The sequence below is a fragment of the Schistocerca nitens genome, chromosome 1 (genome assembly GCF_023898315.1).
Source record: "Schistocerca nitens isolate TAMUIC-IGC-003100 chromosome 1, iqSchNite1.1, whole genome shotgun sequence".
NCBI lineage: Eukaryota > Metazoa > Arthropoda > Insecta > Orthoptera > Acrididae > Schistocerca > Schistocerca nitens.
In genome coordinates this window covers 755,148,100-755,175,776 of record NC_064614.1, presented here as the reverse complement: position 1 = coordinate 755,175,776, position 27,677 = coordinate 755,148,100, and the positions used below count along the sequence as shown (strand labels likewise).

The 27,677-nt window shown below is 41.2% G+C and overlaps 1 protein-coding gene across 1 annotated transcript in view; it reads left to right on the top strand.

The window, feature by feature from the left end:
* The window catches only part of LOC126260887 (uncharacterized), a 116,515-nt gene that overhangs the window by 67,467 nt on the left and 21,371 nt on the right, over positions 1-27,677 (top strand). The window contains exons 10-28 of the mRNA XM_049958332.1: positions 181-276; positions 2,930-3,117; positions 3,207-3,435; positions 3,834-3,929; positions 10,694-10,881; positions 10,971-11,199; positions 11,561-11,656; positions 15,519-15,706; positions 15,796-16,024; positions 16,387-16,482; positions 19,238-19,425; positions 19,515-19,743; positions 20,106-20,201; positions 22,883-23,070; positions 23,160-23,388; positions 23,750-23,845; positions 26,574-26,761; positions 26,851-27,079; positions 27,442-27,537. Of these exons, the coding sequence (XP_049814289.1) occupies positions 181-276; positions 2,930-3,117; positions 3,207-3,435; positions 3,834-3,929; positions 10,694-10,881; positions 10,971-11,199; positions 11,561-11,656; positions 15,519-15,706; positions 15,796-16,024; positions 16,387-16,482; positions 19,238-19,425; positions 19,515-19,743; positions 20,106-20,201; positions 22,883-23,070; positions 23,160-23,388; positions 23,750-23,845; positions 26,574-26,761; positions 26,851-27,079; positions 27,442-27,537 (3,174 nt within the window). The remainder of the gene's footprint in view (positions 1-180; positions 277-2,929; positions 3,118-3,206; positions 3,436-3,833; positions 3,930-10,693; positions 10,882-10,970; positions 11,200-11,560; positions 11,657-15,518; positions 15,707-15,795; positions 16,025-16,386; positions 16,483-19,237; positions 19,426-19,514; positions 19,744-20,105; positions 20,202-22,882; positions 23,071-23,159; positions 23,389-23,749; positions 23,846-26,573; positions 26,762-26,850; positions 27,080-27,441; positions 27,538-27,677) is intronic.

Here is a 27,677-nt window from a genome sequence, read left to right as displayed (position 1 = left end):
TTCTACCATTAGAAAGATCACCATGGCACTTTTCAGTCAGAAATAACTGTGACAGACTGTCAATAAGAAGCCAACTGTTTTCGTACATACCAAAGAAATAACTTTTAAAACTACAAGTAGCAGCTAAGCTGCATATATATCTCTAGAAGCTCACTCAGTTCTGTTCCTTTGTGTTGACAGTGGCAGCTCCGTACTGGGTCTTGGACACAGACTACAAGAGCTACTCAATTGTCTGGGCGTGCAGGGAACCTACAGATGAAACTTCCAACATTACCGGTATGTACGCTGCAGCCGATAATATTGCAACACTAGCCAAGGTAGCAAATAAAGAAACTCCATTTCTGGTAATACACAGTATAGTAATAAGTGTATATGAAGGATGGTGGAAGGATGTATTCACATGTGAAATCGACTTTTATTTCAAGTAAGTTTACTCTGCTGAGGACTTTCTTTGAATATTTAGGAGATGAATGCGCCTGCTTATTCTGTGATTGAGGGTTAGTCCAATGTTTTTTTAGTGTGTTAGGTGAAATGATAGAATGTTTGTGGATGGTAAGGTTGTGAGTTTTTAGTAATGATAAGTTAATAGGTATCATAGGTTATAACATTAGTCGAAGAAATTGCAGTATATCCGAATATGTAATGGAGGAGCTTGGTGGGTAGTAGGAGTCCGTGGAAAGCAGTGTCACCGATATATTAGGGCTGGTGGGTCGGGCCAGGTGGCTGGGGCATATACACTGAGCAGTCAGCACATTGTGACCTCCTACTTAACAGCCGGTATGTCCACCTTTGCACGGATAACGGCGGCGACGTGTCAAGGCATGGAAGCAATGAGGCCTTGGTAGATCGCTGGAGGCAGTTGGTACCACAAGTCTCGGACAGAAACTGTTCTGTTTATTTGCAGTGGGTATGAACTGTTGTAAATGTTTGTGGATGTGTTGAGCTGGGCTGAATTCAAGGGCCTAGCCGAAATTAAATCTATTGGCAGATTAGGTTTCACTGAGTGGTTTTTAGGGGCTAGATTATTTCGTATGTCTCACGTGAACAGGCATAGAAGCTAGTGCGTTAGATGAGAAAGTGCTGTGTTGCTAGGGTTTTCAGGAAGAAGACGAAAGTTTCACTAGGGTTCGGAAAGGTCATGGTGCAATGCCCATGCATGTATTTGAATTTTATAAACAGTTTTTTTGTAGTGTCGTCTCTCTATAATTGGCGTGTTTAATTGGGCAGTTCATTTTCGAGTAGGTAGCAAAAGTCAGGAGCAAGTACTGGGATAATTGTATTGGCACGTAGGTACAAAGAGCGATTGAAGGTCTGTACCATTGAGATGTGCGCTCATTGGCGTCTGTTTCATTTCAAACTATGGCCTAATTTCTAACTCACACTGTCCTACTCTGAATCCTCTCGAGTATAAATCGCTACTCTCTGTTCCGACTTTATTTTGGATTCTGTATAACGAGTTAGGTGAAAAAAAAGTCATTACTCTCGACACAAGTACCAAAATGATTACATTTTATTTCCAAATTACAAGTTGTTTACATATTTTCTTACAGGAGTTTGCAGTAACTGGGCATGAGATATTACTTTCTGTTCCGACTTTGTAATGGGTTCTGAATAACAATTCAGATTAAAAAGGCGTTGCTTTGGTTACAAGTACGAAATTTATTACACATCATATCAAAACTGCAAGTAAGTAGCACATTTTCTTATAGGAGTGAGCAATAACTGGACGTGAGATACATCGACGCAGAAAACTAATATAGACTGTGGATAGCACTGTATAAGGAATTAAAAGCAAAAAATAATCGCAATTGTTTAGCACCATCGTTACAGTGTCGTTACTGTCTTAAAGCCACATAAGGAATATTATAAAAAACATTGCTACAGAGTTTCCTTGATTTACTGTTTCTACTGTCGGACTGTAACTTACAAACAATTCATTTCTACTTATGTTGACTACTCTGACTGCCTGCCCTTTCCCCTCATCACTCCTGGCAACCTTCGTCAATATGTCAGAAATTCCCCCCCTCTGAGTTTTACACACACATTACACAAAAACCGTAGAAAGTTTGTACTCTTCCATCACCTAATCCCATCCATTCCCAATGCACGTAACTTCACTTTCAGTGTATCTGAATGTAATCACTGAAATTGGGAAGATATAAATTTCATGAATCACTATTTCTAGGCTAGGTATTACTTAGAAACGGTAAAAGTAACCCACAATTATTATTTATTACCGAGTCACTCTCTTATATCGCTTAAATGTTTCATCTTTTGTTTTAGTTTGTGCCGATTTGTGTGTAATAGATGCTATTAAAGCGAAGACCAAAATATCTCTGCTGCTAAGAGCCCATTTGCCACGTATAGGAGCTAGGATGGTGAAAACATTGTAAAGAAAAGGAAATAATTGTAATTCTTGTTAATTTCATTTTAAATTAGTGTGATAGCGTGAGACTATAAATTTTTTCGTAACAAAGGATCACTGAAGCCTCGAGATCTGTTCAGTATAATTTGTTTTAGTGGCTCCCATGTATTAGAAACTTACATATAAGCCACCCAAACAGAAAACAGTGAATGTGAAACTTATTGTTAAGAATCATACACTTGTCCTGTGATTGGTCCCTATTTATTCTTTGACGAGACACATGGAATGATATGAATAATCAGATCATATCTTACATGTATTTTATAGATGTGTTCTTATTTGTTAAACTGCACTCTGAAGGGAGGAAACATAAAGGCCGTATTTCAGCTAAGACCCAAAGCCTGCAGCTGCTGCACTAGTTATCTATGCAAGCAGAATTTTAGTTTTCAGTGAGATGACGTGCTGGTGTAAATAAACATACATGATTTGGCAATGTACGAGAGGGCTAAAATAGAAACCAGCAGTAGTGATTCGCATTGACGAAGAGATATCGTATCTTCGCAGAGACGTCATGGATCCTGTCACGGAATTCTGAGCTGACAGCAGAGCAGGAGCAGCAGGTGAATGACAAGCTGGAGGCCCTGGGTCTGCCTCGGAGCCGCTACACAGACACCCCACAGGATCCACAACAGTGCACTGTCAGAGTCAGCACATGCGACAAGGCTGCAGTCTCCCAGTTTAACGCCGCTGAGGTAACACTCAACATAGTAAACTCCATTTCAGCCATGAAGTTGTGACTGTTGACCAACTGCTGACCTTCGTGTCTCCTGTCTGTGTGCAGTACCTGGGCGTGTGGTACGAGATCGCCAGGTTCGGGCTGGCTCCCTTCGAGGCAGGCGCCCAGTGTGTCACGGCGGAGTACTCACTGGCTGGCGACAACAACGTGACCGTACACAACAGGATGTACAACACGTCTGCAGGGGCCTTCAACGACATCATCGGCTGGGCCGAGTTTGATGACCCCAACTCCGGAGAGGCCAAACTTACAGTGCACTTCCCAGACGTACCAGGTCAGTATGGAGAATTTCATGCATTGGTTAATATTCGCTTCACTAGCATGGCAGTTAGCCTGCTGCAGCTAGACATTATCGAGTATATGAAGTAATTAACTGGACGCATTACCTCTTTTGCGAAAGACATTTCATTTTAGAATGTGACTGTGTTGAAACTTTTAGTGCAACAATAGCCATGTTCGGTATTGACCTTAGGAATGTAATATTGATTCCACTCTTGGACTACATGACCTTCAGCTAGCCATATAAGACAAACATGTAGCTCCAATAGACAGTAAACAAGAAGCCCACACTTTCTATAGACACCAAAGAAATTAATTTTAAAAATTAGTAGTAGCAGTAAAACTGCAGATGTGTTTCGGTGTTCACAAAATTTTGTTTGTTTGTGTTGACAGTGGCAGCACCCTACTGGGTTCTGGACACAGACTACGAGAGCTACTCAATCGTCTGGGCGTGCAGGGAGCCTGCAAGTGAAACATCTAACATTACTGGTATGTACACTGCTCACCATAAACGTTGCAACACCAGCCAAGGAACAGAAGAATGGATATTTTTGTTATTGGTCATATAGAATATATTAGTAGAAATAAACGATTAAATTTTAGGATTATTTTTTTGCCGGCCGGTGTGACGGAATGGATCTAGGCGCTTTAGTCCGGAACCGCGCTGTTGCTACTGTCGCAGTTTCGAATCCTGCCTTGGCGATGTTTGTGTTTGAAGTCCTTAGGTTAGTTAGGTTTAAGTAGTTCTAAGTCTAGGGGACTGACGATCTCAGATGTTAAGTTCCATAATGCTTAGAGCCATTTGAACCAATTTTTTCAGGATTTTTTGGGTACTTAGGGGTGTGTGAAATGTAATATGTAGCTAGCTACCAACTCAGGTCACAACAAAGACTCCTGCCTGTGACAGAGATGAACTGCGCACTGATGATTGATGAGTTTATATCATGAAATATTGCTGTCACTGTGTGTGTGAATTCATAAATCATTATCGCTTGTGAGCGGTTGTGTGCCTGTTGTTGGCAACATTTGATGAGATATTTGTAGTGGGTGAGAGTTCTGTTGTACGTGCTGATCTCGGCAGCACTCATACAGCTTTAATTTTATTTCGGATTTAGTGTCAATTGCTGTATGCTGTACATACATGAATCTGTTGTACGTTCACTCATAGGGGCACTGAAGTAATTACACCTAATATAGTTTAAACATTAGGATAAATGAATCAGATTTCAAATGCTGAAGTTCTGTTTTATTCTACACAATGGCAATGAAATACCCGTGAAGGAAGCCTGACTGGAATCTGGCATGTTTCAATAACGGTAAAAAATAAATAAATTGTTACTGGCAGTACAGAGGAACTTAAAAGAACCTGGCACAGTTGGGCACAGTACTAATTTCTAACAAGGATCTTTACATAATCAATGGTCCATTACTCCAACATAAGACGCAATTACCAAAATGAAGAATGGTTACAATCACCAAATATTGAAAAAGATTGGTGGGTTTTAATTAAGTGAGCCCATGAGGCTCGTGTCTTCGTTGCTTTGTGTCTGTCACTCCACACGTTTCTGCCATTGTGTCAGCACCAACGTACAAAATTCCTCGTCCGCCTTTCATTCAAAAAGGTGATATTCCTCAAACTGTTTCGTCTGACTTATAATTTGGACCACTGCAATAAAATGTAACCATTTTTGATTTTGTAAGAAGTATATACACTGTGTGATCGAAAGAATCCGGACCCCTGGCTGAAAACGACTTACAAGTTCGTGGCGCTACCATCGGTAATGCTGGAATTCAATATGGTGTTGGCCCACCCTTAGCCTTGATGACGGCTTCAACTCTCGCAGCCATACGTTCGGTCAGGTGCTGGAAGCTTTCTTTGGGAATTGCAACCCATTCTTCACGGGGTGCTGCACTGACGGGAGGTATCGATGTCGGTCGGTGAGGTCTGGCATGAAGTTGGCGTTTCAAAACATCCCAAAGGTTTTCTATAGAATTCAGGTCAGGACTGAGCATGTTAATCCATTACAGGGGTGTTATTGTCGTGTAACCAGTCCGTCACTGGCCGGTCATTATTAACAAGTGATCGATCGGGTTGCAGGATGCAGTTACCATCCCCAAATTTCTCTCCAACAGTGGGAAGCAAGAAGGTGCTTAAAACATCAGTGTGGGCCTGTGCTGTGATAGTGCCACGCACAAAAAGACAAGGGGTGCAAGCCCCCTCATGATAAACACGACCACAGCATAACACCACCGGCTCTGAATTTTACTATTGGCACTACACACGCTGACAGATGACATTCACCAGGCATTCGCCATAGCCACATCCTGCCACGGGATTTCCACATTGTGTACCGTGATTCGTCACTTCACACAAAGTTTTTCCACTGTTCAATCGTCCAGTGTTTACGCTCCTTACACCAAACGAGGCGACATTTGGTATTTACTGGCGTAATGTGTGGCTTATGAGCTGCCGCTTGACCATGAAATCCATGTTTTCTCACCTCCCGCCTAATTGTCATAGTACTTGCAGTGGATCATGATGCAGTTTGGAATTCCTGTGTGATGGTCTGGGTAGATGTCTGCCTATTACACACTACGACCCTCTTCAACTGTCGGCGGTCTCTGTCAGTCAACAGACGAGGTCGGCCTGTATCCTTTTGTGCTGTACGTGTCCCTTCACGTTTCCACTTCACTATCACATCGGTAACAGTGGACCTAGGGGTGTTTAGGAGTGTGGAAATGTTGCGTAAAGACGTATGTCGTAAGTGACACCCAATCGCTTGACCACATTCGAAGTCCATGAGTTCCGTTATTTGTTCACCTATTGTTCATTATAGATATCCAGGAATTACTGTAACAAATGCTGCGAATTATTCTGAAATCAGTTTAACATTCTGATACTGCATAGAAATGGAGCAATTAATTCGAGTAACGTACGCTGAGTAGTCATGTTTCAGTTCATCATTGGTATATTGCATCAGGAACAATAACATTTTAGGCATCTGAGTGGTGGAGTTATTGACTACGTAGACGTCATTTGCTTACCGAGCGCTGAGTGGTGTTAGTCACCGGTCTCTATCACCTTACATTGCGTGTGCAGAAACCACTACTGTGCCAAATAACCACTGAATTGATCAGCTGATACAGCATGATACTAATCCCACTCACTATTGAAACAATGGTGTTCTCGGTAAAGCATTCAGTAGATTGTTGGAAATTGAACGCAGATTATTTTCTTTGTTGTTCATTCAGTTCCCTCGCTTCCTGGGGATTGTAAACTGACAACAGCCATATTTACACTTTCAACCAAATGTTACAAAAGGATATTAACAGACACACAGATTTGTGCTATTAAGAGATTAAAGTGCCATACAAATCATTTGTCTAATGATGTCTATGAAAATACAGATGACATCTGTACGAGTAGCGCTGTTGATAATGCCTTGTTATTTCTGTTGTCGTTATGCTTGAATGTGTTGGCAGTGTAATATAATAAGTCGAAGTGTGAGTATAAGTAGAAGCTGGATCAGGATACATTGAGGGTAGTTCACGACACTGAGAGAGACACTGCAGCTTTGATCTAAGGAGAAGTGGCGGACGCTTAGGCCCTAGCTGATACGATAGGTATGGAGCAGGATATATTTTCGGTTCATGGTGCCTGTTGCACGTTTCGTGGGATCAGATAGGTACCTATAGTGTGGAAGATGAGCAAATGTGGGACATACCGTGGCAGAGGATCGTTGGGTTAAAGGGAATTACATCATTGTGATTATGGGGTATACATGATTTGCAGATATGCCTAAGGATTTTAACTAAACGGCGCATTTTTTTAGCTGGCATAGGACGTGCATATTGTGGTGTAGCGAGAGAGGAAAGGCAGAATGAAATTGTATGAAGATTCTAAAATAGTACCGAGTGGGAACTTCTGGAGTGTGGACATCCGGCAGTGCTAGAAATGGCGAGTGTGGGTCACGTTACGGTTGAGTTGGTGTGAAGGATGGTAAAGGATGTAGTCCTAAGCCCACGTTTTATTTTCGAAATTTTTCATCTACTATGAATAATTTGTAAGTCCTTGTAATGAGATTTTCACTCTGCAGCGGAGTGTGATCTGATATGAAACTTCCTGGCAGATTAAAACTTGTTGCCGGACCAAGACTCAAACTCGGGACCTTTGCCTCTCGTGGGCAAGTTCTCTACCATCTGAGCTACCTAAGTAGGACCCACGTACCGCCCTCGCAGCTTTACTTCTGCCAGTATCTCGTCTCCTACTTTCCAGCTTCACAGAAGCTCACCAGCGAACCTTGCAGAGCCAGCACTCCTTGAAGAATGGATGTTGCGGAGAAATGGCTTAGCCACAGCCTGAGGGATGTTTCCAGAATGAGATTTTCACTCTGCAGCGGAGTGAGCGCTGATTTGAAACTTCCTGGCAGATTAAAACTTGTTGCCGGACGGAGACTCGAACTCGCGGGCATGTGCTCTACCATAGGAGCTACCCAAGCACGACTCATGCCCCGAGTTCGAGACTCGGCGTGGCACACAGTTTTCATCTGCCAGGAAGTTTCATATCAGTGCACTATCCACTGCAGAGTGAAAACCTCATTCTGGAAACATCCCCCAGGCTGTGGCTAAGCCAAGTCTTCGCAATATCCTTTCTTCCAGGAGTGCTAGTTCTGAAAGGTTAGCAGGAGAGCTTCTGTGAAGTTTGGAAGGTAGGAGACGAGATACTTAAGTCCTTGTTATTTTGTGGTCAAGGGACAAATCCACTGTCTTTTAATGAGTTATGTAAATACACATTCGTCGACGGTAAGCTGCAAGTACAAGAGCGGAACTGACGGGTAATATGTCTTACTATTACCGCCTGGAGTTTATATGGATTGATTTTGGGGTATCAGTGGTTTGCACAGGAGATGAAGTGAATTTGAATATGTAACTGAGAAGCTGGGTAGTTTGATAGATTGCATGGAAAGCAGTGTCGCAGGCATATTATAACTAATTGCTGAGGACTGGTGGCTGGGGCATATAAGTGGTGTAGAGTAGAAAAATGAGACGAAATGTGAGCGATACTTGTGATAAAACTGTATGTAGAATGGTGACATGGAACTGTATATGGTCAATGGTTATTAAACAGGAGCATTGTCTGACAAAAATAAGTTATGTGGTCCAGTACACTAATGTGACCTATAGATGTAATAACAGCAAAAGCCAATGATTATACTACGTAAAGAATTATAAGGAAAACGCAACAACAGATATTTAGCAGAACTGTTACATTTTAGTCACTGTACTGTAATCAAAGAAGGAATGTTCGAAGTCAACGTGCAGTAATGATTCAGATAGAGAAGATGGCAGCGCTAGCAGTGTACGCTACATCAAACTGGTTGACGGACACGGAAAATAGTGAAGTTATTGTTGTAAAGCAGGAATAGTGCGATTAAACTGATCTTCAAAAGGGCATGATCTTTAGCTTTTGGAACGAAGGGTGGAACCATTTCCGAAACGCCGAGGTTCGTGAACCATTCACATGCTGCCATATTTATATATACCATGCATGGAAAATCCAAAAACCGGCACCGAGAAAATTGTGGTGCTGCACAGGCCATACAATACATGTGTGTGTGATCGCTGCAGAGAAGGGTTCGTGTGAAGGAAGTGAAATTATTGAGCGACTGACGGCTCCAATTAACCAAAAGGCTACTAATGGTGTCTCCTCAACGACCGTTCAGCGCACACTGTTGCCTACGGCCGTCTGGAGCTGGTACTTGTTTCATGCAGCCAAGCTGACCGTAGTTCATTGGCGACGAAGGCTGGAATTTCCATGCCCATACAGCAACTAGACATCCACTGGGATGCAACAGGTGGACGTTTCAAAGGACTCACGTTTTATACTCTTGGACAGATGGGTGTCTGCGTGTACTTGGTGGAACTCCTGAAGCAAACACGCTGCAACAGTTCTCGGTAGAGTTCACGACAGAGTTCATTCCCTGGGTGATTTCTTCCTTCCAGTAGGTACAATGGACCAACAGAACTATGTATCTAATCTTATGTACCATGTCCACCCCAAGTCGCTAGCCATAGTTAAATGTGGTGGAAGGATTAGATTTCCCTGGAGGATTTGTGCGGGTGAGGAGTGGAAGTATGTTGGAAGCCTTCGATAGATAGTTCGTAATTAGTGTGGGGGACAACAATAAAAACAGCTGCTAGGGCTTTTAAGAAAGAGAAAAGTCTTTCACTAGTGTGGCATCAGGTCTTGGTTTCACCACCGGGCGCTCTATTTAGTTTTCTGGGGAGTGTTATTGTAGTGTCTTCTGTACCAGTTGGTGTATTCATTTTTGATGAAGTGTCAAAATCTAGCAGCGAGCATTTGGATAAAGATATTGGTAAGCAGGTTGACTTCGGAGGTGAAGGGTGACTGATATTCGTATCACTGAGATTCGCGCTCTGTGCTACATGGTTCGTTTCAAACAATGGCCAATTTTCTTAATGACAAGCTCTTTGTATTTATGCACGCGACTATAAAGTACTATGTCTGGTTCCAACTGTGAAGTGGTTTAGAAATAATGGTTAAGGTTAAAAAATCATTGCTTTTGTAACAGATACCAAGATGATTACTTATATTGTGAAAAACGGAAAATGCTATACACATCTGCAGTTGTCTGCATATTTTCAGACAGGAGGTAATAACAATAACTGGACATCAGGCATATCGACCCATAAAATGTCCTAGAGATGTAATAACAGAAAAGCCCAATGATTATACTATGTAAAGAATTATAAGAAAAACGCAACCACAAATATTTAGCAGAACTGTTACATTTTAGTCACTGTACTGGAATCAAAGTAGGAATGTTTTGACCTATGCTCCAGAGTTTGCAGAGTGTATAGTGGTACGATGGATAGTTGTTGAGACTCTTTCCTGAGGGGTAACTATTACATGCAGAGAAAGGCGGCGAACGGAATTATTGGGGTAGTAAATATACATTGAGAAAATACAGTATAGGTAACCAAAGGACCCAGTTGCGTACCATCATTACAGGTGTGCGAAAGAACAATACAAGCACCACACATACTTAAAGTTACATAGTGACAAAGTCGTCTAATCGTATTGTTCTGTACCCTGATCATTCCATAATCTCATCAGTTGTAAGACATTCCTCCAGAAAGAGTAAATAATGGTGATTGTTGAGAATTCTGAATTAGCTAATAGAAATCAGCATTAGGACTTGTGCTAACAGAGCCATTTGGTGCTTTTTCAGAGACCTCATGGATCCTGTCACGGAATGCCGAGCTGACACCAGAGCAGGAGCAGCATGTGAATGACAAGCTGGAGGCCCTGGGTCTGCCTCGGAGCCGCTACACAGACACCCCACAGGATCCACAACAGTGCACTGTCAGAGTCAGCACATGCGACAAGGCTGCAGTCTCCCAGTTTAACGCCGCTGAGGTAACACTCAACATAGTAAACTCCATTTCAGCCCTGAAGTTGTGACTGTTGACCAACTGCTGACCATCGTGTCTCCTGTCTGTGTGCAGTACCTGGGCGTGTGGTACGAGATCGCCAGGTTCGGGCTGGCTCCCTTCGAGGCAGGCGCCCAGTGTGTCACGGCGGAGTACTCACTGGCTGGCGACAACAACGTGACCGTACACAACAGGATGTACAACACGTCTGCAGGGGCCTTCAACGACATCATCGGCTGGGCCGAGTTTGATGACCCTAACGCTGGAGAGGCCAAACTCACAGTGCACTTCCCAGGTATACCAGGTGAGTATGGAGAAGTTGATGCAAGGATTATTATTTGCTTAAGCAGTAGGGCAGTTAGTCTGCTGCAGCTAGACAACTTCACGTAAATGAGGTAATTAACAGGACGCAGTACTTTTTTTGTGTAAGACATTTCATTTAAAAATGTGACTGTATTGTTTCTTTTAGTACAACAATTATTGCATTCTTGGGCTACATGACCTTTAACTAGCCCTGTAAGACAAACAGGTAGCGCAAATAGACGGTAAAAAAGGAGCCCACACTTTCTATAGACACCAAAGAAATTAGTTTTAGAAATTAGTGTTATCCGTAAAACAGTATATGTGTTTCGGGTTCACAAAGTTTTGTTTGATTGTGTTGGTAGTGGAAGCACCCTACTGGGTCCTGGACACAGACTATGAGAGCTACTCAATCGTCTGGGCATGCAGGGAGCCTACAGACGAAACCTCTAACATTACCGGTATGTACACAAATTTTTCATGTTGTTCTTGTACATATATGGTTGGAATTATACATGGAGGCAGATGGAGGGCCGTAACCCACATGTGGAAACGATTTATTAATTTTATGCATTTTATTCTACTGTGAGTTTTTGTTAAGTGCTTACTAGATGAAGTCATCTGGCTATTTGGTGTGTTAGGTGGATGGACAGAATTCTTACGAATAGTAAGGTGAAGAGGCTGAACCTATCGCTAATATGTCCCCTGATTCACCTATCGGTTTTGATGTAGATTGATGTTGAGGTAGCAAGCGTACTTCCAGGAGATCTAAATCTATATGCGTACTAATAACAAAATTGTAATACTGTTTTGCGTCTGTCTGTTTATACACGCTGTTCTCCAAAACTACTAGATGAATTCTCATGGAATATTTAAAGGTACTTGAGTGTAGCTTTGGGGAAGGTATAGGCTAGATTTCATCGAAATCGAATGACGGAAGAAAAAATTATCGTGATTTAAGATTTTATCTGAAGCCTTCAAGTCCGTCTGCTTGTTTTAACATGCTAACCTCCAAGACTACTAGTAGAATTTTCGTGTGATTTTCACATATAACTTAAGCGTAGCTTGGGACAGCGGAACACAGAAAAAAGATATCGTGATTAAAATTGTATCTATAATCATTTGTTTAGCGTAGTAGTTTTGATGTCTAATCACAACTACGAAGTTCAGTAAAGAACCAATAGGTGGTGCTGTTAGGTCTTTGTATTTATATCTGAGTAACACATGTGCCAACGCTTCCGTCTTAGAGTAGCAACTGCAATCTACGTCTTCAATTATTTATTTGATATATCCGAATCTCTGTCTTCCTCTATAATTTTTACGCTCTACAGCTCCCCTAGTACCAAAGAAGCTAATCCCTGATGTCTTAACACATGTCCTATCATCCTGCCATGTCTTCTTGTTAGTGCTTTCAGTATATTCCTTTGCTCACCGTTTCTGCATGGAACCTCCTAGTTTCTTACGATATTACTCAACCTAATTTTCAACTTTCTTCTGTAGCACCACATGTCAAATGTTTCGCTTCTCTTCTGTTCCGGATTTCACACAGTCCATGTGGGAAAACTATACAAAGGTGTGCTCGAAACGTACATTCTCAGAAATTCCTTCCTCAATTTAAGCCCTATGTTTGATAGCAGGAGACTTCTCTAGGCCACGGGTACCCATTATGCCAGTTCTAGATGGCTTGCATTTTTCTTCTGCAGTCGACTGATTTCAGAAGAGTCTTTTAATTGAGTCTGGATGTTACGAAACATATTCCTTTCGGAATAAGCGATACAATTACAGAATAATACAAATGACCTGGATCCTCTGGAAAATTACTATCACACTATCGTCTGTTCTTCTTACAGATCGTGAAATCACGGTTTCGAAATGTTCAATAACGTTTTAAAGTGCCTTCAATATATGGAATCCTAACACACATTTTCAGAAGGATTCTGTGTTATTAATGGAATCAGCAAGCAATCAGCGGTGTTGTTCTGTTGTCATAAATATGTGTTACGTATAGGAAAAGAAATGGAATTTACTGAGACACAATTTTTTCTTAAAGTGGCAGTGTTTAGTGTTAGGTGCTGCGGTCGACTGTGATTCGGTAATGAATTACCGATTACGAAATTATGTCACATGCCTAATTAATATAGTTTTCTGATTTTAAAATAGAGCTTTCTTCTTTTGGTGTTTCCTTCAGCTCAGTGGTCGCTTGCGGGGAGAGTGTTATTGGGGAGTGTTATTGTAGTGTCTTCTGTACCAGTTGGTGTATTCATTTTTGCTGAAGTGTCAAAATCTAGCAGCGAGCATTTGGATAAAGATATTGGTAAGCAGGTTGACTTCGGAGGTGAAGGGTGACTGATATTCGTATCACTGAGATTCGCGCTCTGTGCTACATGGTTCGTTTCAAACAATGGCCACTTTTCTTACTGACAAGCTCTTTGTATGTATGCACGCGAATATAAAGTATTATGTCCGGTTCCGACTGTGCAGTGGTTTAGAAATAATGGTTAAGGTTAAAAAATCATTACTTTTGTAACAGATACCAAGATGATTACTTATATTGTGAAAAACGGAAAATGCTATACACATCTGCAGTTGTCTGCATATTTTCAGACAGGAGGTAGCAACAATAACTGGACATCAGGCATATCGACCCATAAAATGTCCTAGAGATGTAATAACAGAAAAGCCCAATGATTATACTATGTAAAGAATTATAAGAAAAACGCAACCACAAATATTTAGCAGAACTGTTACATTTTAGCCTTGTACTGGAATCAAAGTAGGAATGTTTTGATCTATGCTCTAGAGTTTGTTTTATTCACTTCTTCCGCAGTCTGACTGTTACACTCGAATGAATTACATTCTTCTTTCACTTATTACTCCGACTGCTTTTTCTTCACATCAGTCCTGCCGACCTTTATCACTAAAAGCTAACCTTGCTCTCTGATTTTTACACGCACCTTATAACCCTATTAGGTTTCTACTCATAGATTACCTAACGCCATCTTTTCCTACTGCTTTTAGTGCCAGATTTAGTGTATATGTAAATTCACTGACATTGAATGACCTACATTTCACGATCCACTCTTTCTACGACAGCTGTACCTATCAAAATGATAAAAGGAGCCAACACTTTATTTCCCTACCGAAACATCTCCGAATAATTCGCTTAAATTACGTAATTTTTAAACTTTTTTTAATATTTTGTGTCGATTTACAAATATTAATAAAATGCACAGGAAACGTTTTATTTGAAAGAGCCCCTTAGCACCACATGGGAACTAGCAGGATCAAAAGAAAAACAGAAAATGAATTTATTTGCAAACTTTGTTTTCTGTTTAGGTTGAAACTAGTGTTATTATGTCGGACAGTAAATTACTTTCAAAACAGTGTATCTCTATAATTTCTGTATCCCCTCAGACTGGTTGCTTTAGACGCTTCCAAATAATTGAAAGTGAATTGGAAGCCATCGAGACCGAAAGTTCCGAAAGTGAAACCCTTTGTTGAGTGTCATATGCGAGGTCTCAAATTTGACCATAGTTATTCTATGATAACACGACTGAAACGATTTGAGCAACTGATTCCATCTTGCATGTATTGAGTCCTTGCGTTATCCTTTATTGAACATCATTCACGACTGAGAAAACGAAGAGTACGAATTTCGGCAAAGGCCATACGCCTGGAAGAGCTACACTTGTTATGTACATGAGTAGAAATTTTGCTCTAGGTGAGATGATGTGCTTTCATCCACAAATATGTGTAATGTTTGACTGTAACAGAGGGCGAAGTTCCGAGTTGTATTCAAAGGCAGATGACCTACGAATTATGTAAGTAACATTGGATGTAAGCGTATTAAGATTGTTGTAGCACGATGATGTGGTACGATAAGACGCTGATACTACCTCTTCTACATGTTTCAGAGCAGAATAGTGTATAGCAAGTGGTGCAGAGTGTATAGTGGTACGATGGATAGTTGTTGAGACTCTTTCCTGAGGGGTAACTATTACATGCAGAGAAAGGCGGCGAACGGAATTATTGGGGTAGTAAATATACATTGAGAAAATACAGTATAGGTAACCAAAGGACCCAGTTGCGTACCATCATTACAGGTGTGCGAAAGAACAATACAAGCACCACACATACTTAAAGTTACATAGTGACAAAGTCGTCTAATCGTATTGTTCTGTACCCTGATCATTCCATAATCTCATCAGTTGTAAGACATTCCTCCAGAAAGAGTAAATAATGGTGATTGTTGAGAATTCTGAATTAGCTAATAGAAATCAGCATTAGGACTTGTGCTAACAGAGCCATTTGGTGCTTTTTCAGAGACCTCATGGATCCTGTCACGGAATGCCCAGCTGACACCAGAGCAGGAGCAGCAGGTGAATGACAAGCTGGAGGCCCTGGGTCTGCCTCGGAGCCGCTACACAGACACCTCACAGGATCCACAACAGTGCACTGTCAGAGTCAGCACATGCGACAAGGCTGCAGTCTCCCAGTTTAACGCCGCTGAGGTAACACTCAACTTAGTAAACTCCATTTCAGCCCTGAAGTTGTGACTGTTGACCAACTGCTGACCATCGTGTCTCCTGTCTGTGTGCAGTACCTGGGCGTGTGGTACGAGATCGCCAGGTTCGGGCTGGCTCCCTTCGAGGCAGGCGCCCAGTGTGTCACGGCGGAGTACTCACTGGCTGGCGACAACAACGTGACCGTACACAACAGGATGTACAACAAGACTGCAGGAGCCTTCAACGACATCATCGGCTGGGCCGAGTTTGATGACCCTAACGCTGGAGAGGCCAAACTCACAGTGCACTTCCCAGACGTACCAGGTGAGTATGGAGAAGTTGATGCAAGGATTATTATTTGCTTAAGCAGTAGGGCAGTTAGTCTGCTGCAGCTAGACAACTTCACGTAAATGAGGTAATTAACAGGACGCAGTACTTTTTTTGTGTAAGACATTTCATTTAAAAATGTGACTGTATTGTTTCTTTTAGTACAACAATTATTGCATTCTTGGGCTACATGACCTTTAACTAGCCCTGTAAGACAAACAGGTAGCGCAAATAGACGGTAAAAAAGGAGCCCACACTTTCTATAGACACCAAAGAAATTAGTTTTAGAAATTAGTGTTATCCGTAAAACAGTATATGTGTTTCGGTGTTCACAAAGTTTTGTTTGTTTGTGTTGGTAGTGGAAGCGCCCTACTGGGTCCTGGACACAGACTATGAGAGCTACTCAATCGTCTGGGCATGCAGGGAGCCTACAGACGAAACCTCAAACATTACCGGTATGTACACAAATTTTTCATGTTGTTCTTGTACATATATGGTTGGAATTATACATGGAGGCAGATGGAGGGCCGTAACCCTCATGTGGAACGATTTATTAATTTTATGCATTTTATTCTACTGTGAGTTTTTGTTAAGTGCTTACTAGATGGAGACATCCGTCTATTTTGTGGTGATTGGGTAGTCCAGTGTTTTTTAGTGTGTTAGGTGGATGGACAGAATGCTTACGAATAGTAAAGTGAAAAGGCTGAACCTATCGCTAATATGTCCCCTGATTCACCTATCGGTTTTGATGTAGATTGATGTTGAGGTAGCAAGCGTACTTCCAGGAGATCTAAATCTATATGCGTACTAATAACAAAATTGTAATACTGTTTTGCGTCTGTCTGTTTATACATGCTGTTCTCCAAAACTACTAGATGAATTCTCATGGAATATTTAAAGGTACTTGAGTGTAGCTTTGGGGAAGGTATAGGCTAGATTTCATCGAAATCGAATGACGGAAGAAAAAATTATCATGATTTATAATTTTATCTGAAGCCTTCAAGTCCGTCTGCTTGTTTTAACATGCTAACCTCCAAGACTACTAGTAGAATTTTCGTGTGATTTTCACATATAACTTAAGCGTATCTTGGGACAGCGGAACACAGCAAAAGATATCGTGATTAAAATTGTATCTATAATCATTTGTTTAGCGTAGTAGTTTTGATGTCTAATCACAACTACGAAGTTCACTAAAGAACCAATAGGTGGTGCTGTTAGGTCTTTGTATTTATATCTGAGTAACACATGTGCCAACGCTTCCGTCTTAGAGTAGCAACTGCAATCTACGTCTTCAATTATGTATTTGATATATCCGAATCTCTGTCTTCCTCTATAATTTTTACGCTCTACAGCTCCCCTAGTACCAAAGAAGCTAATCCCTGATGTCTTAACACATGTCCTATCATCCTGCCATGTCTTCTTGTTAGTGCTTTCAGTATATTCCTTTGCTCACCGTTTCTGCATGGATCCTCCTAGTTTCTTACGATATTACTCAACCTAATTTTCAACTTTCTTCTGTAGCACCACATGTCAAATGTTTCGCTTCTCTTCTGTTCCGGATTTCACACAGTCCATGTGGGAAAACTATACAAAGGTGTGCTCGAAACGTACATTCTCAGAAATTCCTTCCTCAATTTAAGCCCTATGTTTGACAGCAGGAGACTTCTCTAGGCCACGGGTACCCATTATGCCAGTTCTAGATGGCTTGCATTTTTCTTCTGCAGTCGACTGATTTCAGAAGAGTCTTTTAATTGAGTCTGGATGTTACGAAACATATTCCTTTCGGAATAAGCGATACAATTACAGAATAATACAAATGACCTGGATCCTCTGGAAAATTACTATCACACTATCGTCTGTTCTTCTTACAGATCGTGAAATCACGGTTTCGAAATGTTCAATAACGTGTTAAAGTGCCTTCAATATATGGAATCCTAACACACATTTTCAGAAGGATTCTGTGTTATTAATGGAATCAGCAAGCAATCAGCGGTGTTGTTCTGTTGTCATAAATATGTGTTACGTATAGGAAAAGAAATGGAATTTACTGAGACACAATTTTTTCTTAAAGTGGCAGTGTTTAGTGTTAGGTGCTGCGGTCGACTGTGATTCGGTAATGAATTACCGATTACGAAATTATGTCACATGCCTAATTAATATAGTTTTCTGATTTTAAAATAGAGATTTCTTCTTTTGGTGTTTCCTTCAGCTTAGTGGTCGCTTGCGGGGAGAGTGTTATTGGGGAGTGTTATTGTAGTGTCTTCTGCACCAGTTGGTGTATTCATTTTTGCTGAAGTGTCAAAATCTAGCAGCGTGCATTTGGATAAAGATATTGGTAAGCAGGTTGACTTCGGAGGTGAAGGGTGACTGATATTCGTATCACTGAGATTCGCGCTCTGTGCTACATGGTTCGTTTCAAACAATGGCCACTTTTCTTAATGACAAGCTCTTTGTATGTATGCACGCGAATATAAAGTATTATGTCCGGTTCCGACTGTGCAGTGGTTTAGAAATAATGGTTAAGGTTAAAAAATCATTGCTTTTGTAACAGATACCAAGATGATTACTTATATTGTGAAAAACGGAAAATGCTATACACATCTGCAGTTGTCTGCATATTTTCAGACAGGAGGTAGCAACAATAACTGGACATCAGGCATATCGACCCATAAAATGTCCTAGAGATGTAATAACAGAAAAGCCCAATGATTATACTATGTAAAGAATTATAAGAAAAACGCAACCACAAATATTTAGCAGAACTGTTACATTTTAGCCTTGTACTGGAATCAAAGTAGGAATGTTTTGATCTATGCTCCAGCGATTGCAGAGTCTAGAGTGGTACGATGGTTAGTTGTTGAGACTCTTTCCTGAGGGGTAATTATTACATGCAGAGAAAGGCGGCGAACGGAATTATTGGGGTAGTAAATATACATTGAGAAAATACAGTATAGGTAACCAAAGGACCCAGTTGCGTACCATCATTACAGGTGTGCGAAAGACCAATACTAGCACCACACATACTTAAAGTTACATAGTGACAAAGTCGTCTAATCGTATTGTTCTGTACCCTGATCATTCCATAATCTCATCAGTTGTAAGACATTCCTCCAGAAAGAGTAAATAATGGTGATTGTTGAGAATTCTGAATTAGCTAATAGAAATCAGCATTAGGACTTGTGCTAACAGAGCCATATGGTGCTTTTTCAGAGACCTCATGGATCCTGTCACGGAATGCCGAGCTGACACCAGAGCAGGAGCAGCATGTGAATGACAAGCTGGAGGCCCTGGGTCTGCCTCGGAGCCGCTACACAGACACCCCACAGGATCCACAACAGTGCACTGTCAGAGTCAGCACATGCGACAAGGCTGCAGTCTCCCAGTTTAACGCCGCTGAGGTAACACTCAACATAGTAAACTCCATTTCAGCCATGAAGTTGTGACTGTTGACCAACTGCTGACCATCGTGTCTCCTGTCTGTGTGCAGTACCTGGGCGTGTGGTACGAGATCGCCAGGTTCGGGCTGGCTCCCTTCGAGGCAGGCGCCCAGTGTGTCACGGCGGAGTACTCACTGGCTGGCGACAACAACGTGACCGTACACAACAGGATGTACAACACGTCTGCAGGGGCCTTCAACGACATCATCGGCTGGGCCGAGTTTGATGACCCTAACGCTGGAGAGGCCAAACTCACAGTGCACTTCCCAGACGTACCAGGTGAGTATGGAGAAGTTGATGCAAGGATTATTATTTGCTTAAGCAGTAGGGCAGTTAGTCTGCTGCAGCTAGACAACTTCACGTAAATGAGGTAATTAACAGGACGCAGTACTTTTTTTGTGTAAGACATTTCATTTAAAAATGTGACTGTATTGTTTCTTTTAGTACAACAATTATTGCATTCTTGGCCTACATGACCTTTAGCTATCCCTTTAAGACAAACAGGTAGCGCAAATAGACAGTAAACAAGAAGCCCACACTTCCTGTTGACAGCAAATAAATTAGTTTGAGAAATTAGTGTTAGCCGTAAAACAGCATATGTGTTTCTGTGTTCACAAAGTTTTGTTTGTTTGTGTTGGTAGTGGAAGCACCGTACTGGGTCCTGGACACAGACTACGAGAGCTACTCAATCGTCTGGGCCTGCGGGGAGCCTACAAGTGAAACATCTAACATTACTGGTATGTACACTGCCCACCATAAATAATGCAACACATGCCAATAAACAGAAGAAAGGAAATCTTTGTTATTGTTCATATACAATATTGTAGTAGTAATGAACAATTAAATCTGTAGAAGTTTTGGGCAGAAGAAATTTGCAACTACTGAGAAACTGACCGCTCAAATGAACCAAGAGGCTGTCAATAGTGTCTGCTCAATTACTGTTCAGTGAACTTTGTTGCTTATGGGTCTCCACAGTGGGTGACGATGACTGGAATTTCCATGCCCTTAGAGCAACTAGACATCCACTGAGATGCGACAGGTGGACGGTTCAAAAGACTCTCGCTTTATGCTCCATTGGACAGATGGGTGTCTGCATGTAGTCTGTGGAACTTGTGAAACATACTCGCTGCAATAGTTGTCGATAGTGTCCTAGCCATAGGCTTTTCCCTGGATGATTTCGTCCTTCTGGTAGGTACAATGGACCAACAGAACTACGTATCTATCCTTAAGGACCATGTGCACCCCAAGTAGATAGTGATAGTTAAATGTGATGGCAGGATTAGGTTCCGCTGGAGGGTTTGTGAGGGGGACAGTAGAAGTATGTTGGAAGCCTTCCATAGATAGAGATAGAAACTAGTTTCGTGGATGACAATGGACAGTGTTGATAGGGCTTGTAGGAAGGAGAAGAATCTCTCAATAGTGCCTCGGAAGGTCTTGGTTCTACGACTGGGCGCTGTATTTAGTTTCCTTGGGAGTGTTATTATAACGTCTTCTGCTCCAGTTGGTGTATTCATTTTTGCTGAAGTATTAAGATCTAGTGGCGAGCATATGGGTAACTATATTGGCACGCAGGTGGACTTCAGAGGACAAGGAGTGACTGATATTCGTGTCACTGATTCGCGCTCCGTGCTGCAGGGTTAATTTCAAACTATGGCCGCGGTCCAAACTTACCAGTCTCTTCTCTGAACCCTCGCGAATTGAAAGTATTATGTTCGGTTCCGACTTTCACTGGATTCTGAATAATGATTTAGGTTAAAAAGTCATTGCTTTCCTTACAAATACCGAAATGATTACGTATAATTTGAAAAACTGATAAGCTTATACAAAATTAGGAGTTGTTTACATATTTTCTGACGGGAGGTAGTAGCAATAACTGGGCATCAGGTACATCGACTAAGAAAATTTGTGATAGATGTAATAATAGCACAGACCAAAGATATTACTATGTAACGAATTATGAAAATAAGTAACCTCAGATATTTAGCAAATTTGTTACATTGTAGTCTCTGTAATCGAATCAAACAAGAAATGTTTTGAACATTGCTCCAGAGTTTGTCTTATCCACTTCTTCCGCAATATGACTGTTACATAGAAATGATTTAGATTCTCCTTTCACTTATTACTCTGAGTAACTGCTTTTTCCCCCACACCAGTCCTAGCAACATTTTTCACTAAAGGCAAACTTTCCTCTCCTCTCTGATATTTGCACGCACCTTATAACCTTATTAGGTTTCCTACTGCTTATCGTGCCTATTTCAATGTATATACACATTCACTGAAATCGTATGACCCTTTTTTCATAAACCACCCTTTCTACACCAGCTGTTCCTTTCAAAAGAATAAAAGAGATTAATACTAGCACTTTTATTTCCATAGTGGTGTATCTTCGAATAAATCTCTTAAATCACATAAATGTTATACCGTGGCTGTTATTTTGTGTCGATTTACAAAATATATTAAAATGTTGAGCCCGCAATGCATCTACTTGAAAGTACCATTTAGCGCCACGTACCAACTAGGGGGATCAAAAGATAAACAGAAAGTGAATTTATTTGTAAACTTTGTTTTTAATTTCGTTTGAAATTAGTGAGATTGTATCGGAAAATAAATTATTTCGGAAATATTGTGTCTCTATACTCTCAGTATCTTTACACACTAGTTGATGCGATGGTATAGAAGTAACCGAAACTTGCTTTTAAGCCATCAATACCTGAAGTTTGGAAAATAAAATATTTATTAATAGTCAGATTTTACCATGGGGCCGGAGTGAAATGATACGAATTACAGGTTCTATGTAGCTCGTATTATATCCTTGAGTTCTCCTTTTTTAAACCTCATTCCGAACTGAGAAAACGAAGAGTACAAATTTCAGCAAAAACTGTAAGTATGGAGTAACTACACGTGTTATGTACTGAGTAAATATTTTGCCCTGAATTGGATTATGTGCTATCTTTCATAAATTTTTGTGATGTGGCAGTGTAACACAAGGCCAAGTTCCGAGATGTATTCACATGCAGATGATCTACGAATTGCGGAAGTAATATTGGACGTAATCGTATTACGTTTATTGTAGCACGATGGTATGGTATGATAAGATGCTGATATTTTCTCTTCTACACTTTTCAGAAAAGTATAATGTATAGCATGTGGTGCAGTGTAAAGGGGTACTAAGGCTAGTATTGTGCCTATTTATTACAGGCATGGGAAAGAACAATATAAGCCCCACACTTACTGAACGATATGTAGTTACAGAGACATCTAATCCTATTGTTCTGTACCTTGATCATTCCAACACCTCATCACTTGTAAGAAGTTCTTCCAGAAGGAATAAATAATAGTAATTGTTGACAGTTCCGAAATCGCTAATAGAAATCAGGAGTAAGACTTGCGCTAACAGAGCCATATGGTGCTTTTTCAGAGACCTCATGGATCCTGTCACGTAATGCCCAGCTGACACCAGAGCAGGAGCAGCAGGTGAATGACAAGCTGGAGGCCCTGGGTCTGCCTCGGAGCCGCTACACAGACACCCCACAGGATCCACAACAGTGCACTGTCAGAGTCAGCACATGCGACAAGGCTGCAGTCTCCCAGTTTAACGCCGCTGAGGTAACACTCAACATAGTAAACTCCATTTCAGCCCTGAAGTTGTGACTGTTGACCAACTGCTGACCATCGTGTCTCCTGTCTGTGTGCAGTACCTGGGCGTGTGGTACGAGATCGCCAGGTTCGGGCTGGCTCCCTTCGAGGCAGGCGCCCAGTGTGTCACGGCGGAGTACTCACTGGCTGGCGACAACAACGTGACCGTACACAACAGGATGTACAACACGTCTGCAGGGGCCTTCAACGACATCATCGGCTGGGCCGAGTTTGATGACCCTAACGCTGGAGAGGCCAAACTCACAGTGCACTTCCCAGACGTACCAGGTCAGTATGGAGAAGTTGATGCAAGGGTTATTATTTGCTTAAGCAGTAGGGCAGTTAGTCTGCTGCAGCTAGACAACATCAAGTAAATGAGGTAATTAACAGGACGCAGTACTTTTTTTGTGAAAGACATTTCATTATAAATGTGACTGTATTGTTTCTTTTATTGCAACAATTATTGCATTCTTGGGCTACATGACCTTTAGCTATCCCTGTAAGACAAACAGGTAGCGCAAATAGACAGTAAACAAGAAGCCCACACTTTCTATAGACACCAAAGAAATTAGTTTTAGAAATTAGTGTTATCCGTAAAACAGTATATGTGTTTCGGTGTTCACAAAGTTTTGTTTGTTTGTGTTGGTAGTGGAAGCACCCTACTGGGTCCTGGACACAGACTATGAGAGCTACTCAATCGTCTGGGCATGCAGGGAGCCTACAGACGAAACCTCTAACATTACCGGTATGTACACAAATTTTTCATGTTGTTCTTGTACATATATGGTTGGAATTATACATGGAGGCAGATGGAGGGCCGTAACCCACATGTGGAAACGATTTATTAATTTTATGCATTTTATTCTACTGTGAGTTTTTGTTAAGTGCTTACTAGATGAAGTCATCTGGCTATTTGGTGTGTTAGGTGGATGGACAGAATTCTTACGAATAGTAAGGTGAAGAGGCTGAACCTATCGCTAATATGTCCCCTGATTCACCTATCGGTTTTGATGTAGATTGATGTTGAGGTAGCAAGCGTACTTCCAGGAGATCTAAATCTATATGCGTACTAATAACAAAATTGTAATACTGTTTTGCGTCTGTCTGTTTATACACGCTGTTCTCCAAAACTACTAGATGAATTCTCATGGAATATTTAAAGGTACTTGAGTGTAGCTTTGGGGAAGGTATAGGCTAGATTTCATCGAAATCGGATGACGGAAGAAAAAATTATCGTGATTTAAAATTTTATCTGAAGCCTTCAAGTCCGTCTGCTTGTTTTAACATGCTAACCTCCAAGACTACTAGTAGAATTTTCGTGTGATTTTCACATATAACTTAAGCGTAGCTTGGGACAGCGGAACACAGAAAAAAGATATCGTGATTAAAATTGTATCTATAATCATTTGTTTAGCGTAGTAGTTTTGATGTCTAATCACAACTACGAAGTTCACTAAAGAACCAATAGGTGGTGCTGTTAGGTCTTTTTATTTATATCTGAGTAACACATGTGCCAACGCTTCCGTCTTAGAGTAGCAACTGCAATCTACGTCTTCAATTATTTATTTGATATATCCGAATCTCTGTCTTCCTCTATAATTTTTACGCTCTACAGCTCCCCTAGTACCAAAGAAGCTAATCCCTGATGTCTTAACACATGTCCTATCATCCTGCCATGTCTTCTTGTTAGTGCTTTCAGTATATTCCTTTGCTCACCGTTTCTGCATGGAACCTCCTAGTTTCTTACGATATTACTCAACCTAATTTTCAACTTTCTTCTGTAGCACCACATGTCAAATGTTTCGCTTCTCTTCTGTTCCGGATTTCACACAGTCCATGTGGGAAAACTATACAAAGGTGTGCTCGAAACGTACATTCTCAGAAATTCCTTCCTCAATTTCAGCCCTATGTTTGATAGCAGGAGACTTCTCTAGGCCACGGGTACCCATTATGCCAGTTCTAGATGGCTTGCATTTTTCTTCTGCAGTCGACTGATTTCAGAAGAGTCTTTTAATTGAGTCTGGATGTTACGAAACATATTCCTTTCGGAATAAGCGATACAATTACAGAATAATACAAATGACCTGGATTCTCTGGAAAATTACTATCACACTATCGTCTGTTCTTCTTACAGATCGTGAAATCACGGTTTCGAAATGTTCAATAACGTGTTAAAGTGCCTTCAATATATGGAATCCTAACACACATTTTCAGAAGGATTCTGTGTTATTAATGGAATCAGCAAGCAATCAGCGGTGTTGTTCTGTTGTCATAAATATGTGTTACGTATAGGAAAAGAAATGGAATTTACTGAGACACAATTTTTTCTTAAAGTGGCAGTGTTTAGTGTTAGGTGCTGCGGTCGACTGTGATTCGGTAATGAATTACCGATTACGAAATTATGTCACATGCCTAATTAATATAGTTTTCTGATTTTAAAATAGAGCTTTCTTCTTTTGGTGTTTCCTTCAGCTCAGTGGTCGCTTGCGGGGAGAGTGTTATTGGGGAGTGTTATTGTAGTGTCTTCTGCACCAGTTGGTGTATTCATTTTTGCTGAAGTGTCAAAATCTAGCAGCGAGCATTTGGATAAAGATATTGGTAAGCAGGTTGACTTCGGAGGTGAAGGGTGACTGATATTCGTATCACTGAGATTCGCGCTCTGTGCTACATGGTTCGTTTCAAACAATGGCCACTTTTCTTACTGACAAGCTCTTTGTATGTATGCACGCGAATATAAAGTATTATGTCCGGTTCCGACTGTGCAGTGGTTTAGAAATAATGGTTAAGGTTAAAAAATCATTGCTTTTGTAACAGATACCAAGATGATTACTTATATTGTGAAAAACGGAAAATGCTATACACATCTGCAGTTGTCTGCATATTTTCAGACAGGAGGTAGCAACAATAACTGGACATCAGGCATATCGACCCATAAAATGTCCTAGAGATGTAATAACAGAAAAGCCCAATGATTATACTATGTAAAGAATTATAAGAAAAACGCAACCACAAATATTTAGCAGAACTGTTACATTTTAGCCTTGTACTGGAATCAAAGTAGGAATGTTTTGATCTATGCTCCAGCGATTGCAGAGTGTATAGTGGTACGATGGTTAGTTGTTGAGACTCTTTCCTGAGGGGTAATTATTACATGCAGAGAAAGGCGGCGAACGGAATTATTGGGGTAGTAAATATACATTGAGAAAATACAGTATAGGTAACCAAAGGACCCAGTTGCGTACCATCATTACAGGTGTGCGAAAGACCAATACTAGCACCACACATACTTAAAGTTACATAGTGACAAAGTCGTCTAATCGTATTGTTCTGTACCCTGATCATTCCATAATCTCATCAGTTGTAAGACATTCCTCCAGAAAGAGTAAATAATGGTGATTGTTGAGAATTCTGAATTAGCTAATAGAAATCAGCATTAGGACTTGTGCTAACAGAGCCATATGGTTCTTTTTCAGAGACCTCATGGATCCTGTCACGGAATGCCGAGCTGACACCAGAGCAGGAGCAGCATGTGAATGACAAGCTGGAGGCCCTGGGTCTGCCTCGGAGCCGCTACACAGACACCCCACAGGATCCACAACAGTGCACTGTCAGAGTCAGCACATGCGACAAGGCTGCAGTCTCCCAGTTTAACGCCGCTGAGGTAACACTCAACATAGTAAACTCCATTTCAGCCATGAAGTTGTGACTGTTGACCAACTGCTGACCATCGTGTCTCCTGTCTGTGTGCAGTACCTGGGCGTGTGGTACGAGATCGCCAGGTTCGGGCTGGCTCCCTTCGAGGCAGGCGCCCAGTGTGTCACGGCGGAGTACTCACTGGCTGGCGACAACAACGTGACCGTACACAACAGGATGTACAACACGTCTGCAGGGGCCTTCAACGACATCAGCGGCTGGGCCGAGTTTGATGACCCCAACTCTGGAGAGGCTAAACTCACAGTGCACTTCCCAGGTATACCAGGTGAGTATGGAGAAGTTGATGCAAGGATTATTATTTGCTTAAGCAGTAGGGCAGTTAGTCTGCTGCAGCTAGACAACTTCACGTAAATGAGGTAATTAACAGGACGCAGTACTTTTTTTGTGTAAGACATTTCATTTAAAAATGTGACTGTATTGTTTCTTTTAGTACAACAATTATTGCATTCTTGGCCTACATGACCTTTAGCTATCCCTTTAAGACAAACAGGTAGCGCAAATAGACAGTAAACAAGAAGCCCACACTTCCTGTTGACACCAAATAAATTAGTTTGAGAAATTAGTGTTAGCCGTAAAACAGCATATGTGTTTCTGTGTTCACAAAGTTTTGTTTGTTTGTGTTGGTAGTGGAAGCACCGTACTGGGTCCTGGACACAGACTACGAGAGCTACTCAATCGTCTGGGCCTGCAGGGAGCCTACAAGTGAAACATCTAACATTACTGGTATGTACACTGCCCACCATAAATAATGCAACACATGCCAATAAACAGAAGAAAGGAAATCTTTGTTATTGTTCATATACAATATTGTAGTAGTAATGAACAATTAAATCTGTAGAAGTTTTGGACAGAAGAAATTTGCA